General features: G+C 49.6%; 1 protein-coding gene across 1 annotated transcript in view; it reads right to left on the bottom strand.

Moving 5' to 3' along the window:
• MCF2 (MCF.2 cell line derived transforming sequence) overlaps positions 1–19012 on the bottom strand; it is a 66691-nt gene that overhangs the window by 28375 nt on the left and 19304 nt on the right. Inside the window, exons 5-8 of the mRNA XM_030497893.1 lie at positions 12760–12879; positions 11530–11646; positions 3199–3348; positions 395–519 (exon numbers count right to left, since the gene is read on the bottom strand). Of these exons, the coding sequence (XP_030353753.1) occupies positions 395–519; positions 3199–3348; positions 11530–11646; positions 12760–12879 (512 nt within the window). The remainder of the gene's footprint in view (positions 1–394; positions 520–3198; positions 3349–11529; positions 11647–12759; positions 12880–19012) is intronic.

Genomic DNA, 19012 nt, shown 5'->3' with positions numbered 1-19012 from the left:
TGTGAAGCAGTTGTTGCTATCTCCATTTGTTTGAATAATACAGAATCACAGAATGGTTTGTGTTGGAAGAGACCTTAAAGCTCATCCAGTTCTAACCCCTTGCCATGGGCAGGGACACCTTCCACTAGAGTAGGTTGCTCCAAGCCCCATCCAACCTGACTTTGAATATCCAAGAGCCTAACATGGGAGAACCCTGCATCTGCTCCACAGCCTCATCAAATCAGTGGGGGGAAACATCAGAGCAGGTCAAAGTCATTTGACAGAAGTCTCCGAGCAATTTGATGGGTCTGGAGCAAAACACTGGTATCTTTACCTGTTGCTAGGTGACCTAAACAACACATCTATGCTTAAATAACTTGAGCAAAACAGGCAAATAGGACCCTGGTGCACTCACCGATTCACAGTCTCCCAGTCCCCAGGCCTTTCACGGGGTTGGTCCTGGCTGCATTCCCCAGAGTCCGGCTCTTCAAAACTGCTCAAAAGCAAGTTTCCCTCTTTTGTGACTGCTGTAATGTCTTCCTGTATAATGCAAAACAGTTCTGAGTCATTTGGTGAGGTGAGGACAAGCTTTTTCATGTTTCTCCTGCCCGAGTTTCCCTGTATGAAATGAAGCACCAGTATCCATCACACCAAAGGACTCATAGTAGATGTTTTAGCTCCTGGAGCTGGAGGAGGCTGAACCACAGACTGGTCACCAGGCTGGGTGGAAACTGGCACACATGAAAACATCAGGCCACTAAAGGATTCAAGAGGCAGGAGGACAGCACTACCATGGGTCCTCCTTGGTCAGCAGGTGAGTTGATATTAGATATCTAGCTACAAGTTCATATATCCAAGCAAGTATTTCTGTTTGAAGGCTGTGCTTCTCCACCAAGGTCAGGACAGGAGGTTGTAAGAAGAGAGCATCCCATAGCAGGACAAAGCTAGGACTGAAACCGTGACACCCCTTGCTAGAACCTGTATCTGTAGAAGCAAGCCACCACACTCAATGTAACCTGCACTTAGGGAAAATTTAAAGCCTTGGTGTGATCAGCACCATCAGCTGAGGTGCTTTGTGCTGTGTTGGGCTCAGCCCCATACAAACAGGTGCATTCAGTCAATTATTTTGGGAGACCAAACACAGAGGTGAGAAGGAAAGAAGGAATAGAAGTGGCTGAAGAAGCCCTGAAGGAGAGACCTGTGCATGGCTCCATTGGACAGCCAACTCCTAAAGGAGTAAGAGCTCATCCTAGGAGATGGTCAGATTTCTACTGCACGGAAACAATAGCAAAAACACTTTAGGTGGAAGATTCAGAGAGCACAGACTTGTTTAAGCATCTGCCTGCCCCAGGTAGTTCATAGCAACCTAAACACACCAGCACCTTCAGGGCAGCAACCCAGCACCAGAAGGACACAGCCACAGGAGCTTCTCCTCTCCTGCACACAAAGCGTCCACTGCCAAATTGCATCCCTGTCACTAGAATATCCCAGCAGATGACCACAAGGCAAACTCCCATCTCCTTTTGATGCTACCACATGCAGGAGACCCAGAAGGGATGAGGAATTCTGCAGCACGTAGACCACAGGTGGCTGTTATTTCATCCTCTTACATCTCCCTCCCCAAATCCCTGCCCTCCCCTTTTGATTCAAAGCTTTCATTATACATGTGCCAAAGTGGCCTGACTATCAGATGGATGTTAACTTGATTTCTTCCCATTCAGTATATCAAAGAGGTTCACTTCTTAGTTACTCTTTTTAATTAATTTCTGCCATTTATTTCATTGTGTTCGCAACCTGCTTCTGTGCAGGATCACAGCTACAGAAACTATTCTGATCAACTCATTATCTGGACTCAGGAATCAGCTGTACCAGTCTTGGGCTTGCCATGAGAGAGACAAGGACCCCATGTCTTGCTGTCAGCACAATCTGTGCACAGTTTCTCATCTGCTTTCATCCTTCATGGTCTTAGAAGGAACAGAAGAATAAATCCAATGGATTTCATTTCAGTCAAAAGCCAATGAGTGGTTTTGATATTTGAAATTAATAGATGAGGCATTACAAGCAACAGATGCCTTGTAGCGAGTGCTGCTGTGCTTTATATGCAAATGAAAACACATGACGTGGTTTATTTCTCCACAAAGGAAAGTGTGTTACCGACTGGTTTACACACAGGACTACATTGTGTAGTCGGTGTTTGCTCCCTACACTTTGGATGTAATCCTAAACACGACGTTTCAGTCAGTAAGTCCTACTGCAATATATGTAGCTGCTGTTTTACACTACAGCTCTCTTCATGTTCAAGGAATAAAGGATTACTGGCAGTATCTATAAAGATCCTCTCTACACACACACATACATTTATGCCTAACCACAGCACACTTTGGATGTCATTCTGCATATTTCTTACAGGCAGCCTTCTGGGACCTCACAGTCATGCCAATGACAAGTGATTATAAATGAGAATAGATACACTTCTTTGACTGATGGAAACTAATCCTGGCATACAGCAAAGGAGCTCATCCTCCAGACACAAAGCACGGCTATTAACATGGGAATTGTTTCTGAAGTGAGGGTTTGGGGACAAGCTTCTGCTGTGCCCAGGAAGATGCAGGAGCAGCAAAGACGACAGGTTGACACAGCAGCAGCTGGGGGCACTAACGCTTCCCCTAACCCCTATAATGATATTAAGATATTAAAGAAGCCAATGTTGTGAAAGACGAAACACAAAGGCTCATGTTGATTCACATCCTGAATGCTCTGTACCATGCATTCACACAAAAACTTCTCCTTGGGTGCTCTCCAGCACAGTTCCTTTAATCCCCCCCAGGGAAGCTGCATCATGCAGAGGATCCTGGGACAAACCACCCCTCCAGACCTGCTGCTGCTCTCTGCACGCAGCTTCCTCCAGCAGTGGGAAGGAAGCAAAAGGAATCCTCCCGGGGAGCACAAACACAGAGGTGACGAAGCCTCCCACCCGCCCTCCTGCCAGCGAGACAGGCGAATCCCACAGGAGGAGCACACCACAGACACCAAACAGCAAGGAGGCGGCAGCGGAGACAGGCTGCTGGATGCTGGCAGGGTAATTTGCTGGAGTGGATGGGTAACATACAGAACGAGCCATGCTGTGTTTTATCTTGTCAACACATACACATGGAAGGGAAGGAGGAGATCCCACCTTGCTGGGCAAACAGGGGCTGGAAACACGCTGCTGATCCATACCTTCAGCTGGTAGTACTTCTCCGTGCGCAGGGCCAGGATGCGCTCGATGGAATACATGTCATCCGGTAGCTCGGTCTCTGCCAGCTCCGTGCCAAAGGATTGTAACATCTGGGCAATTTCCTTCACAGTTAGTGCAAAACTCTCTATGGCCTGGTGGGAGATGACAATTGCAATCAGCCTGGGATTCGGGATACTCCTACAGCTCAATAGCAGTGCACAAAGAGCCATGGCTGGGATCTATAGAGAGGCCAAACAGCTTGGCGCGAGAGAGGTGGGTGGCATGTCCAGATGTGTGCTGTGGTGCATCAGCTAGCGGCCACCAACACGTGGCTCCTAGTGCAGACCGAACGCACAACAGGACTGTATTAGGCAGAGACACTAGATGCTTGGGTATTTGCTGCCTCTTCTTTGGATTTTTTCCTGCTACATATTGGAGGTCTATGGCATAAGGCACCATAGAACCCATCTCACATATTCATTATATCATAGAATCCCAGCCTGGTTTGGGTTGAAGGGACCTCAAAGCTCATCCAGTTCCAACCCCCTGCCACGGGCAGGGACACCTTCTACTAGAGTAGATTGCTCCAAGTCCCTGTGTCCAACCTGGCCTTGAACATTGCCAGGGATGGGGCAGCCACAGCTTCTCTGGGAAAAGTCTGTGCCAGCGCCTCAGCACCTTCACAGGGAAGAGCTTCTGCCTCAGAGCTCATATCAGTCTCCCCTCTGGCAGGTTAAAGCCATTCCCCTTGGCCTGTCCCTACAGGCCCTTGTCCAATGCCCCTCTCCAGGTTTCCTGGAGCCCCTTTAGGCACTGGAGCTGCTTTGAGGTCGGGCCCCAGGGACTGTCGAACTTGCAGCTGACACAACTCGTCCTGCAGCCCCATTCCTCCAACTCGAGACCGGGGTGACAGCTTGTCAAAAGGCTGCTGAAAACATCATTGAGTGTCCTGGTTTGGGGCCTAACGGTTCTGTCTCAAAGAAAAGCAGAGGAACCCATCCCAAAAAAGGTACAGGAGTGCACAGCACCACTTTATTTCATTTGCAGAAGCAGTGCAGGTGGTGTTTCACTTGTGCTTCATCCTACAGAGCAGCACGGAGCCCTGCTGAAAGCTGAGAGCATCACCCACGACATGCACAGCCACGACAGCAGCAGCGCTGCTGGAATCAGAGCGGGGTTACTCCACACAGGAGGGTTGGGGCATTTCTGCACAGGGGGAACGTGCCCAAGGCAGAAACTTCAGCTCTGGGCACTCTGGTGCCCAACGCTGCAGCCTTCCCCATCCCGCCCTGGGCACCAGCTCCCGGGGCAACGGGAGGCAGCACGGCCCCAGCAGCACAGGCCAAAGGCAAATACACTCGCGGTCACTTCTCGGCTCTAAACAGCTCCCTCCAGGAGAGGACAACGGGGCTTTCTAGCAACTTCTGCTGCCTTCCCCTTCCTCTTACCAGGAGATGGGCACCGCACATGGAACTGTCATGGAACTGTCATGGAACATCTATGTCACAGCGACGCTGGAGAACTTGAGGGGCCGCTGGTGCCACGGCCCTTCAGTCTGCTGAGCGCCAGGGACCAGACCGGCTGCTCGGGCACCACAGCGGGACCCTGCAGCCAAGCACAGGAACCAGGTGGCGATAGAGATGTCTTCAGCAGAGACATCCTCAGCTTCGGCCAAGCGGCGAAGAGGTGACACGGGAGCCCCTTGGGGTGCTGCCACCGCACCTCCCGCAAAACAAAACACCCTTCAAGGTTTGCCTGATGAATCCTGAGCCCTGACCATGCAATTCTGTGTTTCAGAGACCTCTGCCAGACCCAGGAAGCCTGCACCGTGCGCCTTCCTCTTTGCACTGTATAAGCTTGTCTGCAGCTTCCAGTTCAAGTCCATCTGGTGGGGCAATAACGGAAGCTACATCGTTATTGCAGAGGATCTCTTCCAACAGGAAGTGCTTTCCAGGAGGGGAGCACATAAGATCCTGACGGCCGAGAACATGGCGGAGTTCCTCCTCCAACTCCACCTCCACGGCTTCTGCCCAATGGAGGAGGATATGGTGGTATCCCTCCCCATCAAGGAGCTGCAGGCATTAGCAGCAGCAGGGCCTGCCCTGGGACAGGTACGTTGGTTCCTCCACACACAAAAGAACCCTCAATCATCTTGTGGCACCTGCTGAATGCTGACAAGATACACGTCTGCACCAGCATCATTCCCAACAGGCCCATTCCACACTCGGGTGCTCTGAAATGAGACGTATTTGGGTTTCTCCATTGGAGCTCAGGCTTTTGAAGACCCTACACTTCTCTGCTCCCAGCTGCTGAAAACACAAGGGTGGTCATGACTGACCAAAACTCTATCCTAACATTTCATTCAGCCAAAACCTGAGGTTTAAAATGCCCCAGCAACTCCTTTTGAAGACCCGTGTTTGTCTCTGCAGATGCAGATGCTGAGTTACCAGATCTCTGTCTGTCTCCGCCTTGCACCAACAGCAACTAACTCCTCTCCCTTGCATTTTGTAGCTGCTCTTCTACTACCACCCCTATTTCCAGGAAGATTACCCCAACCTCCACAAGATCGAGACGTTGGCAAGAAGCGCTTTGGAAGAGTTGGGAGTGGCCACTGCAGTCCCCCCATGTCCCACCGTGGAGGACACCAAGAAGAGAAGGCACCAACGTGGTGCTGAGCCTGGTGCTGGAGCTGCAGAGGAGCAGAACAACACCCAGCCCTCTGCAGCCACCCGCTCCACACGCACCAGGCGGGGGGCTGCTGCAGCCGCCCCAACAGACACTGGTGGTCCCTCCCCACCAAAACGTAGGCGTAGGTAGGCTGGAAGAGCCATAGAGTAGAGATAGGTTATAGGCTAGTATAGGAGTAAGTAACTGTTGTTGTAGGTGTTTCAATAGGTTGTAGGTTAGTTTAGGAGTAACTGTTGCTCTAGGAGTTTCAATAGGTTATAGGTTAGTATAGGAGTAAGTAGCTGTGTTGTTTGTTGTTCTCTAGAATAAGATTTTCTTAGAATCATAGGATTATAGGATAGTTATACTATATTTTAGTTATAGGATAGTTAGTGTTGGAAAGGATCTAAAGAGCGTCTAGTTCCAAGCTCTCTGCCGTGGGCTGGGACACTTCACACTCGACCATGTCTCCCAAGGCTCTGTCCCACCTGGCCTTGAACACTGCCAGGGATGCAGCGTTTACCACTTCTCTGGGCAACCTGTGCCAGCGCCTCACCACCCTCAGAGGGAAAAACTTCTTCCTTACATCTCAACTGAACTTCCCCTGTTTCAGTTCAAACCCACCTCCCCTTGTCCTATCACTACAATCCCTGATGAAGAGTCCCTCTCTGGAACCCTTGAAGGCCCCTTCACATAGGGGAAGCTGCTCTGAATAAATGTTTCTTATAGAAATGATATCATTTCTCTTCAATAAAAGCTGCCGTGTGCTGTCTCTGCAGCCTCACAGTCACTGTCTCCACACCCGGGGCGGGGGGTTGCCTTCAGGCACATGAAGGGTTTGGCTCCAGCCACAAAAGCCAAAGGCCCCAGATCAATGTCAGAGTCTCTGCCCGTGCTGCTCTGCCAGGCAGGGGAGCACAGGAGCAGCCTGATTGCTCGGCTTCTCCTCTTCACCCTAAAGACGACCTTAAAGCTCATCTAGTTCCAACCCCCTGCCACGGGCAGGGACACCTTCCACCAGAGCAGGTTGCTCCAAGCCCCTGTGTCCAACCTGGCCTTGAACACTGCCAGGGATGGGGCAGCCACAGCTTCTCTGGGCACCCTGTGCCAGCGCCTCAGCACCCTCACAGGGAAGAGCTTCTGCCTCAGAGCTCATCTCAATCTCCCCTCTGGCAGGTTAAAGCCATTCCCCTTGGCCTGGCCCTACAGGCCCTTGGCCAAAGCCCCTCTCCAGGTTTCCTGGAGCCCCTTTAGGCACTGGAGCTGCTCTAAGGTCAGGCCCCAGGGACTGTCGAACTTGCAGCTGACACAACTCGTCCTGCAGCCCCATTCCTCCAACTCGAGACCGGGGTGACAGCTTGTCAAAAGGCTGAGAGAACAGCATTGGGTGTCCTGGTTTGGGGTCTAACGGTTCTGCCTCAAAGAAAAGCAGAGGAACCCATCCCAAGAAAGGTACAGGAGTGCACAGCACCACTTTATTTCATCTGCAGAAGCAGTGCAGGTGGTGTTTCACTTGTGCTTCATCCTACAGAGCAGCACGGAGCCCTGCTGAAAGCTGAGAGCATCACCCACGACATGCACAGCCACGACAGCAGCAGCGCTGCTGGAATCAGAGCAGGGTTACTCCACACAGGAGGGTTGGGGCATTTCTGCACAGGGGGAACGTGCCCAAGGCAGAAACTTCAGCTCTGGGCACTCTGGTGCCCAACGCTGCAGCCTTCCCCATCCCAACCTGGGCACCAGCTCCCAGGGGCAACGGGAGGCAGCACGGCCCCAGCAGCACAGGCCAAAGGCAAACACACTCGCGGTCACTTCTCGGCTCTAAACAGCTCCCTCCAGGAGAGGACAACGGGGCTTTCTAGCAACTTCTGCTGCCTTCCCCTTCCTCTTACCAGGAGATGGGCACCGCACATGGAACTGTCATGGAACTGTCATGGAACATCTATGTCACAGCGACGCTGGAGAACTTGAGGGGCCGCTGGTGCCACGGCCCTTCAGTCTGCTGAGCGCCAGGGCCCAGACCGGCTGCTCGGGCACCACAGCGGGACCCTGCAGCCAAGCACAGGAACCAAGTGGTGGTAGAGATGTCTTCACCAGAGACATCCTCAGCTTCGGCCAAGCGGCGAAGAGGTGACACGGGAGCCCCTTGGGGTGCTGCCACCGCACCTCCCGCAAAACAAAACACCCTTCAAGGTTTGCCTGATGAATCCTGAGCCCTGACCATGCAATTCTGTGTTTCAGAGACCTCTGCCAGACCCAGGAAGCCCGCACCATGCGCATTCCTCTTTGCGCTGTATAAGCTTGTCTGCAGCTTCCAGTACGAGTCTATCCGGTGGGGCAATAACGGAAGCTACATCGTTATTGCAGAGGACCTCTTCCAACAGGAAGTGCTTTCCAGGAGGGGAGCACATAAGATCCTGAAGGCCGAGAACATGGCGGAGTTCCTCCTCCAACTCCACCTCCACGGCTTCTGCCCAATGGAGGAGGATATGCTAGTATTCCTCCCCATCAAGGAGCTGCAGGCATTAGCAGCAGCAGGGCCTGCCCTGGGACAGGTACGTTGGTTCCTCCACACACAAAAGAACCCTCAATCATCTTGTAGCACCTGCTGAATGCTGACAAGATACACGTCTGCACCAGCATCATTCCCAACAGGCCCATTCCACACTCGGGTGCTCTAAAACGAGACTTATTTGGGTTTCTCCATTGGAGCTCAGGCTTTTGAAGACCCTACACTTCTCTGCTCCCAGCTGCTGAAAACACAAGGGTGGTCATGACTGACCAAAACTCTATCCTAACATTTCATTCAGCCAAAACCTGAGGTTTAAAATGCCCCAACAAGTCCTTTTGAAGACCCGTGTTTGTCTCTGCAGATGCAGATGCCGAGTTACCGGATCTCTGTCTGTCTCCTCCTTGCACCAACAGCAACTAACTCCTCTCTTTTGCATTTTGTAGCTGCTCTTCTACTACCACCCGTACTTCCAGGAAGATTACCCCAACCTCCACAAGATCGAGACGATGGCAAGGAGCGCTTTGGAAGAGTTGGGAATGGCCACTGCAGTCCCCCCATGTCCCACTGTGGAGGACACCAAGAAGAGAAGGCACCAACGTGGTGCTGAGCCTGGTGCAGGAGCTGCAGAGGAGCAGAACAACACCCAGCCCTCTGCAGCCACCCGCTCCACACGCACCAGGCGGGGGGCTGCTGCAGCCGCCCCAACAGACACTGGTGGTCCCTCCCCACCAAAACGTAGGCGTAGGTAGACAAGAAGAGCCATAGAGTAGAGATAGGTTATAGGTTAGTATAGGAATAAGTAACTGTTGTTGTAGGTGTTTCAATAGGTTGTAGGTTAGTTTAGGAGTAGGTTACTGTGTTGTTGTAGGTGTTTCAGTAGGTTATAGGTTAGTATAGGAGTAAGTAGCTGTGTTGTTTGTTGTTCTCTAGAATAAGTTTTTCTTAGAATCATAGGATTATAGGATAGTTATATTATATTTTAGTTATAGGATAGTTAGGGTTGGAAAGGATCTATAGAGCGTCTACTTCCGAGCTCTCTGTCATGGGCAGGGGCACTTGGCACTCGACCATGTCTCCCAAGGCTCTGTCCCACCTGGCCTTGAACACTGCCAAGGATGCAGCATTTACCACTTCTCTGGGCATCCTGTGCCAGCGCCTCATCACCCTCACAGTAAAGAACTTCTTCCTTACATCTCAACTGAACTTCCCCTGTTTCAGTTCAAACCCATCACCCCTTGTCCTGTCGCTACAATCCCTGATGAAGAGTCCCTCTCTGGAACCCTTGAAGGCCCCTTCACATAGGGGAAGCTGCTCTGAATAAACGTTTCTTATAGAAATGATATCATTTCTCTTCAATAAAAGCTGCCGTGTGCTGTCTCTGCAGTCTCACAGTCACTGTCTCCACACCCGGGGCGGGGGGTTGCCTTCAGGCACATGAAGGGTTTGGCTCCAGCCACAAAAGCCAAAGGCCCCAGATCAATGTCAGAGTCTCTGCCCGTGCTGCTCTGCCAGGCAGGGGAGCACAGGAGCAGCCTGACTGCTCGGCTTCTCCTCTTCACCTTAAAGACGACCTTAAAGCTCATCTAGTTCCAGCCCCTGCCACGCGCAGGGACACCTTCCACTAGAGCAGGTTGCTCCAAGCCCCTGTGGCCAACCTGGCCTTGAACACTGCCAGGGATGGGGCAGCCACAGCTTCTCTGGGAAAAGTCTGTGCCAGCGCCTCAGCACCCTCACAGGGAAGAGCTTCTGCCTCAGAGCTCATCTCAATCTCCCCTCTGGCAGGTTAAAGCCATTCCCCTTGGCCTGGCCCTACAGGCCCTTGGCCAAAGCCCCTCTCCAGGTTTCCTGGAGCCCCTTTAGGCACTGGAGCTGCTCTAAGGTGTCCCCTTCAGGAGCCTTCTCTTCTCCAGGCTGACCCAGCCCAGCTCTCTCAGCCTGGCTCCAGAGCAGAGCTGCTCCAGCCCTCGCAGCATCTCCATGGCCTCCTCTGGACTCACTCCAACAACTCCACAACCCTCTTGTGTTGGGGTCCCAGAGCTGAATTCCTTTAATTCCTCTAGTTAAACCACGCTGGGAACCACCTCCAGGCCATTTGCCTTTGGAGATGTATTTGGCTTCTTGTTGATGGATGTTTCCAGCTTTACAAGCCCGACTGGCGGGTTACGATGCAGTCTGGCACCATAGCCACCTCATCCGCAGCTTCACCAAGAGGACAAGGGAGGGAGCTAAACGGAGACAAACTGGAGATAGTGGGATGGAAATGAGTGCTGTTGGTACCTCCCCAGGACACCCCAGGCAGACAGTGGGAGCTCAGGACACACAGCATAAACCATCACAAAGCTCATGGCACAAGCAATAGTGGAGTTATTCCAGCTACAATGCCCTGTGCTTTTGCCTTTATGCTGAGCTCCACATCTGCTGATGCGGATGATGCTGCAGGACAAGGGACACTAGGATGGCTGGTACATTTTTCATTAGTGCTGTGATTTGTTGGGAAGGTAACTGGGAATCCAATCTGCCCTTAAGCATAGAATGATAGAAGAGAGTGAGTTGGAAGGGACCTTAAAGATCACCTAGTTCCAACCCCTGTACCACAGGCAGGGACGCAATCTGGGAGACAAAGTGCCAGTGAAAACTAAGTGTACAGGAAGCATAGAAACACATGGCAAGCCACAGCTCAGGGAATTAAAGGCCTCATTCCTGGCAATATTAAAGGAAAATTCTTGCAAAGAAGAAAAACCACGAAGGAAATCATCTGAATTCTCTGCATTTGGTCAGCATGCAGGAAACAGTCTCATTGCTCTGGTTCCCCAACACATTCGTGATATTAATCACATGAAACAACCATTATATATATTAAAAAAGGTCTATTTTTGTAGCTACCATTAAGGGAATTTTAATAAAGACTTAAAATGACAAATCTTTTGGGAGCAGTTTCAAAAGGAGCAGCTTCAAAAGGAGGGAGTTAATCATCTAATTCCTTTATAAACCCATCAAGCGCCTAATGCCACTTGACTCCTTTGCAAATCTGACAGAGGAAATGCAGTTGTCTTCAGGGGTTACTTCCAGCTACCCATTACTCATTGCCTTACAGAAAACCTTTCTCCACTGATCCCAAACACCCAAGATCCCAGTGCTCAGCCCCGGTACCTACAGTCCTGAAGATGACCCACTCGCTGTGGCAATACTCCAGGGTGCCTCCAAACTCTGGGGTTAATTGCTGTTCATCAATGTATGTCAGCAGGTCACTCACGGAGCTCAGCATAACAACCTACAAGCAAGGCAACACCGTTAGTTGGTTGAGCATCACTTCTACCCATACACAGATCAAGCCTAAGAAGCTTTTATGTATCTAAAAACTGGGTTTGCACTAAATATTGTTCTCCAGCATGGGGTTCTTCTCATGCTTATGGCTTAACATGGCTTTTATTTGATGTATTTGACCATTTTGGCAAGGCAACCCTGATCCCCCAGGTGCTTCCTTCCTTGAATGCAAAGCACACCGAGATGCTGCAGTATCTAACTGCAGAACAGAGCTGCAAGCAGAAGTAATGCAGGGTTTTGCAAGGAATGACCAGTAATCTTGAAAAATATACATACATTTTAATAACTTATGAAGCCAACTTCAAATATATACTCATGAGGTTTTGTGTGTCTTGATCTGCCCTGGGATAAGTCATGAATTTTCAAAGTTGTGCAAATGACAATCCTTTTAGAGTGAAAAATGCAAAGCTTGTGAAAGTCATATCATTTCCTAAAGGAAAACATTAGTTTGTGTTATGCATTTGTAATTGCATCAACTTAGACTCCACAAATATACTTTACTTCTCTTAATTATTCTTATTATGTCCTATGATCAAGGTGGCTTTAGAAGTCTTGGAAACTCTGACTCGAGAACATAAAACACCATTTCAGTTGCTATTTTAGAAACAAATACCAACACGATGTTGGTATGGAGTTTACACTGAGATGAAAATGGGTGGAATTCATAGCAAAAGCCCCATTAGACGTGTCTTTTGACATTTTAGACATTAAACAAACTCCTGAGCATGGTTTTATCCTCCACAGAAGCACGCAGCCTATATGGTGGATGAGGACAGGCTGAGGACAGGCTGAGAACTACCCACAGGCTGAGAACTACCCACAGAACTACCCACCACCCACTACCATGGCCATGCTCTGTGGGGAGCAAACTGCACAAGGAAGCTGTAAAATGCTACAGGAGAGGTTTGATGGAGAGAGATTGATGGAAATAGGGTATGTCTGGCAAGGACACTCTGGTTACTCCACGTATGGGTACCTGCAGAGTGAGACACTCTCATCCCCAACCTGAGGTGCACGGGCAGCCTCTGATCACACACAAACACAACAGCTCTGCACGTACCGGTAACTTGAGCAGAAAATCCTCCTGACTGAAGCGAAACCCAATGTCAGTGAAGGTGCGCTGGAAAAACCCCGTGGGACGAAGAACCATCACTAGGTGCAGGTTCCCCGGGAAAGATGCCTGCAAGGAAACAGAGAGGACATTCACCCCAGGGACACGGCAGGTCCAACAACAGCTTCCAAATGCCTTGAAAAGAGGGGAAATATCCAGATCTTAGTATTCTTTAATGATTGCCCCTGAAAGCTTTTTCTTATTTTCAAAACAGGAGGGAGACACTGTAAGCGGTTTAGAGATATGGGATGTAACTGCATGAGAATTGTCCAGTCCCTCTTCCCTTTAGAGTTCAGCCACGCACCTTGGAGGACCACTTCTTATAAACCTTAATACTATATATAATGTTCAGCATTAGAACTTGAGGAGTGAAATTACAACTTAGCAAGGAACAGAGGGGCTGGAACATCGAGAGGAATAACAGACAGATTGAGGCAGCAAAATGTATTGCCAAACTCACTAATCATCCCATAACTGCATCAAGCATAGTCTTGTCCCTGGTAATTACCAGGCAACATTTCATTTGTGGCAAGAATTTGGAGTTTCCTGTCTTCAGGCATATGGTTGGCAGGTGCATTCCAAATGGGTCTGTGGAAAGGGTGTTTAAGAGTGAAAATGAAGTTTTAAGCAAGTAGGCGTCATATCATTAAATTATAAAGCTAAGTGCATGATGCAGAGACTTGAGTTAATTAAGACATATGATTTACCCTGAGATCCTGCCATGCCAGGTTATATTTCTCCCTATATTCCTCCATATATTATCCTCCTTCGTGAAACATGGTAGTAGTATCTATACCAAGGGTGAGAGTAATGAACGTGTTTAGGTGTTTTGCACTGCAGGGCACTTAATCTGTGTCTTCTAAACCACGACTGCTCCTGTAAACATGCATTAGAAGAACATGAAGAACAATCATGTTCTTCAAAAAAACCATGATTTACAGTTGAGATCTGACATCCATGAACTGCATTGTAACTCTTTTTCTTGTGTAGGAAAGGTCAGGTTGTGGCTTCCACTGCCCACAACTCCACTTAGAAATGGACGGTGGCTTTTAGGATCAAATAAGCCACATAAATTCAATATATTGATCTGTTGTTATTTTAAGTAGGAGCAGGAAAAAAATGAATTCATGAAAATCAAGTGCCAAATTCATACCCTTTGGAAGTCAACAACAATGGTGCCAGGGACATAGATTTGGCATTAAAATCAAGCAAAGCATTAAACAACAGACACATTGGTGCTGGCTCCAGGCCCTGGGTGCTGCCTCTCTGTTACCCAGTACCTGGTCAGCACACAACTGCTGCCAGCCCCAGGCACACAGCGATGACCACAGCCATGGGACACCCAAAGAACCAACTTCCAGACCCATCAAACCTGCAGATGGACCAAAGGTCTAAACCCAGTCATGGAGTCACCAGAGCTTCGCAGCTCTGAGACAGGTCTTGGCCAAGAAAGCATGGATGAGAGGCTGCAGGAGATCCAGGTTTCGCTCCCTGCCTCAATGCCTGCTCAATTAGCTCTACAAGGAAGGTCAGCTCTCCTGCAAGACAACTCCAGGCAGGCCCTCCAACAGCCCAGCTACAAGACACAGCTCTGATGAGAAACCCACCTCAGAGATCCTGCTCAGCTCAGGACTTGTAACATTAGCTTCCCATATTACTAGAAAGAAAATCATCCACACGCTACTGCATATCTCTGAGGAGTTGGAGTGGTTCCCCACTTTGAGGAGAGTCTCTGCCCGGGATGCAGAAACCCTTCCCTGAGGAAAGCACCACCACAACTGGGATGCAGAAACCCTTCCCTGAGGAAAGTACCCCGAGAAGTGGCACAGGCTTGTAGACATCTTGAATGAACTGAAAATTTACAGCATTAATATTTCACTGGAAGGCCTTTGGCAAGCTCAACACATCCTCCAGTGCATCCCAGAGAAGCTGGCTGCCTCTCCTACCTCACCACACCGGCTCTCTGTTGAACCCAGCAAACACTGCTATTGCTCTTTCCAGGCCTGTTGGCTGACCTGGCTGGTCTTTGACACCCTTCACTATGGCATCCCAGAAAGAGATGTGCCAGTCTGCATTCATGGCAATGTTGTGCCCATCCCTCCAGAGCTGTGAGTCCACCCTGTGTCATTCCCTCTTGCCCACCCTTATGTCCCTGTTTGTTTCATTTTAGATCCTGGTCATTTCCCAGTGGGAATTTCTCTGCAGACAGACTAATAGTAGCATCCTCCAACAAGGTTTCAGAGATATCATCAAGAAGCCACCACAAGCTGTAAACCTCAAAGGAAAGGATGCTCCAAGACAGGCCCTACATCCCTGGCATTATGGCTCAAACTGACTTGAATCAAAGCTTTGTGAGGCCAATGGTCCTACAACGCTTTAATTGCTTGGAGGATGCAATTTTAGGTCCTTCTGCATGGTTATGAGTCCACTGTAGGTGAAACCAATGGGAATATCCCACAGAGTTTGAGGGAAGTCCCTGTTTTCTGTTCAGAAACACAACAGTGCTTTCAGGTCTCTGAACTTCAGGCTCCTGCCTTGACCCTCTCCTGAAAAACGCATCAGGAATACCTTTGAGAAGAACAACCAGCCAGAGATGCATCCTCCCTTGGTCTTATCTCATTATCCCTCTTCATCCCCTGTTCCCTTTAACCCTGTTGGGCACTTCAAGCAGAGAGAAGTCTGCTTTGTCCTCTCCTACTCCTTCAAGTCCTCTTTGACACGCACCCTTTGTGCACAGAGCAGACTCCCTGGAGGAAAGGCCTGGGTCTCCAAACCGTATCACCCCATGGGAACGTGCAGACTTAGAGTGTCTTCTCCTACGAGCCCTTGGGCAGAAACTCACAGCTCCAGGAAGGTGGGCCAGTGGCCAGAAGGCAGCAGAATGCCTGCCAAAACCACACTGCAGCAGCTACAAGGTGTGAAACACCTCACCGAGAGGAAAGGTGCCTTTGGACACCTTTGGTTTCCTGAACACGGGATGCCAACACATTCTACACAACAGAGGGGAAGAGACCATAACCTGGCACTCATATCCTCCTGCCACATCCACCACAGGGGCAAACTCCCCTTTGATACAACTTCACGCCCCATACACACACAATGGTATCACCTCAGGTAGCTGGGTTTCCAGGTGATTTGATTTCCATCCAGTTTAGAAAGCATTTGGGCCTTTTTCAGCTGATTTTATACACATAGAATCAAGGTCAGCACTTACGAGTAGCTACAAAACAAGCTTTGCAAATGACACCTAATATATTTCAAGCATTGAAAAAACAAACAAGCCAAAAAATAAGCTTGCACAGAGGCAGCCACCAATCAAACCATGTCCTGTGTCCTACAGATGTAAGATAAAGGATTAAAGGTTAAAAACCTCATATATATATATGTGTGTGTGTGTATATTTATATAATGATAGACCAGTAATTCCTCAGAGATAACATTCCTGAAGGGACTATATCTATTTAAATCACTGCTGCAGTTGTAGTTTCTAAGGGCTGAGGTGTAGTAAGTCACCTGCAAACTCAACTCTAATGATACTGCTGGAAAAAATTCCTTCCCCACAATACGTTGGGAAAAGCAAAGACAAAAGGGCCCTTAATCTTGCCTTATGTTTTATCTTATTACTTAGAACACTACAAAGAACCTTGTGCATTTGGCAACCTTGGGGTTAGGTAACACAACACAGCAGAACCTCCTAAAGCCTTTGCCCTCTGCTATTCCTCTGCAGCATATCAGGAAAGGCGGAAAACTCTCGGCACAATTCCACTAAACCAGGCAGTTGGCAACATTTCACTACTATTAACTCTCTCCCTGCCCAAAGACCATGCTCAGGACATACTCCTCCTTCTGAGGACACAAATGTGTGCCTCTTAAAGCCCCAGCTCAGCCAATTGTTTAAATGCACACTCAACTATAACCCCGTAGAGAGCCCTGATATAATCAATACAGATGAACTAGGCTAATACAGCACAAGAACAGGCATGCACTGAAAGCATCATCGTTATTATCTCTTCAGTGAATATCTCATCCTGATACATTTAATGTGATTTTTCCCCAATCTTAGGAATTCAGTTTTCAGGGAATATTTTTCCCTGCAGCATACTGGGACATTCAGAAGGTCGGAAATCAATGAACACAAAGAAAAAGTAGTATCTGCCAGCAAGTTTGTTTCTGAATGATGGAGACTGAGGCTAGTGGTCCTTGTACATACAGGTGGTGAAGTTCATAGAATGATAGAATCACAGAGCACCAGGTTGAAAGGGGGCTCCAGCATCATCTGGTCCAACCTTTCATGGCATAGCACGACCTAGACAAGATGCCCCAGCCCCCTGTCCAGCTGAGCCTTAAAAGTGACCAACCTTAAAGACTTTCTGCTGTCCCTTAAAGGAAAAGTCACACAGCAAAATGCCAGGCGCTGCTCGTTTGAGCTTTAACTCCCCCCAGAGTCAAAATGAAACTCCGAAGCGCTCTGCTACCTTTATTGCAGCCGGCTGCAGCATTAACCCCCGAAGATGCTGCGAGCATCGCTGCCGCACACATCCCACCCAGGGCCCGCTCCTTGCCAGCGGCTCTCTCGTACCATACAGCAGCGAGCACAGCCCTTCCCAGGACATGTCGCGATGCGACAAGCAGCAGCACTGCGGGACAGCGATGCCCGACGCCCGCCCGCACGGAGGATGCTCTTAGAATCACGCCATTAAAGCGACTCCGGTCAATACTCCCGCTTCCTCCATCACCTCCCGCACACCCCCCTGGTACAACGAGGCCTCTTTCCACCGCCCCCCCCTCCGTGTTCGCTGCAGCACGCCGGGCCCGGAGCCTTACCGCAGTGCTGCCGGCCCGCCGCCCGCCGCGCCGCGGGCTCGCCTCGGCCATCGCCCCCCGCCGGGACGGGACCGCACCGGACGGGGCGGACGGGACGGGCTCCCCCGCTGCTCGCCCCGCAGGCAGGCAGGGCAGGCAGGCAGGCAGCAGGCAGCCCTGCCGGCACCCGCGCCCGGCTCGCAGCACCGCGCTCCTTCCTTAGCGCCGGGTTTGCTTTTAAGGTGGAATGCCAAAAATCATCCTGCAATCAGGGCCAAGCGCTTTTCCCTTCGAAGATTGGGCTCGCAGCAATCCTCTCGCCCCTTCCCCCCTTCCTCCCCGCCTTGTCTCAATGTACGTTTCCTTCAGGATTTTGGCGGGGGAGCGAGGAAGGATGCTCCTGCCAAAACCTGAGGTTTGACCCTGCCTGCACGGCCTTGCTTCCCAACGCACGTAGCACCAGCGTGAGCCTGCTCTGCCCGTGCAATTAAGAGACACACACAAAGAGTTAAACAAAAATCAGTCTGATCCTACATTTTTCTGGATCAGATGCACAAGAGCAGAGCTGCGATTGCATATACACATGCTGAAAAAATAGGACACTGTGCATTTGAAATTCAGCTTATCTGCACTTCTTTATTCCAAAATTACACAGAGATCAGAAGGAGATTTTTTTTTATTGCAGCAAAGGCTTAGGAGTGGAAAGAAATCAAGATGTGATCTTCTATGTTAGCTATACAAAGGCAAGTCCAGTTAAACACCTCCTGGACGCAAAGATCAGACCCTGGTTTTAAGGCAAGATTCCCAAGTCTTTAAGATTTAGTGGACACAGGTTTCCTGCTTGTCACTCCTCTTTACACAGAGCATCTCCACACTATTGACACAGACAGCCCCGATACTCCAGCCAAACTCACTCCTCTACATGGACACGCAGGCACACAAATAGGGTGTATGCTCAAAGGTCACTCCATAATTAGATTTCCTTATTAAGCACAAAATGAATGACACTTCTGTAGAAGCCACAAATTAGGACAGGGTTTTTTCCCCCCATTTGAAACTTCCAAACTACATAAAGCAATCGCATCATCCTTAAAAGATGCTCTCAGTAGTAGCGAACGCTGGCAGTGGAACTGAATTTTGATGCTCCCTTTAAAGCAGTACTTTTTAAAAGCTCTTTCTTCTCTGATGGCATGGTAACCACGCTTGGAAATTCAGTTTGAAACATTCAGGAACACCAGAGCCTAAAATACTGACAGAGGCATCTTATGCGCACTGCAAAGAGGTAACCCCCTCTTCCTTCCACAGGATGCCCATCAGCAAAACACCATCAAAGCCTGACATTTTGAACACCAAGTTCAGTATTACATACTAAAATAGTGTAAGATCTGACTTTAACAGA

The sequence above is a fragment of the Strigops habroptila genome, chromosome 9 (genome assembly GCF_004027225.2).
Source record: "Strigops habroptila isolate Jane chromosome 9, bStrHab1.2.pri, whole genome shotgun sequence".
In the NCBI taxonomy this organism is placed as follows: Eukaryota; Metazoa; Chordata; class Aves; order Psittaciformes; family Psittacidae; genus Strigops; species Strigops habroptila.
This window is presented reverse-complemented; position numbering and strand designations above follow the sequence as displayed.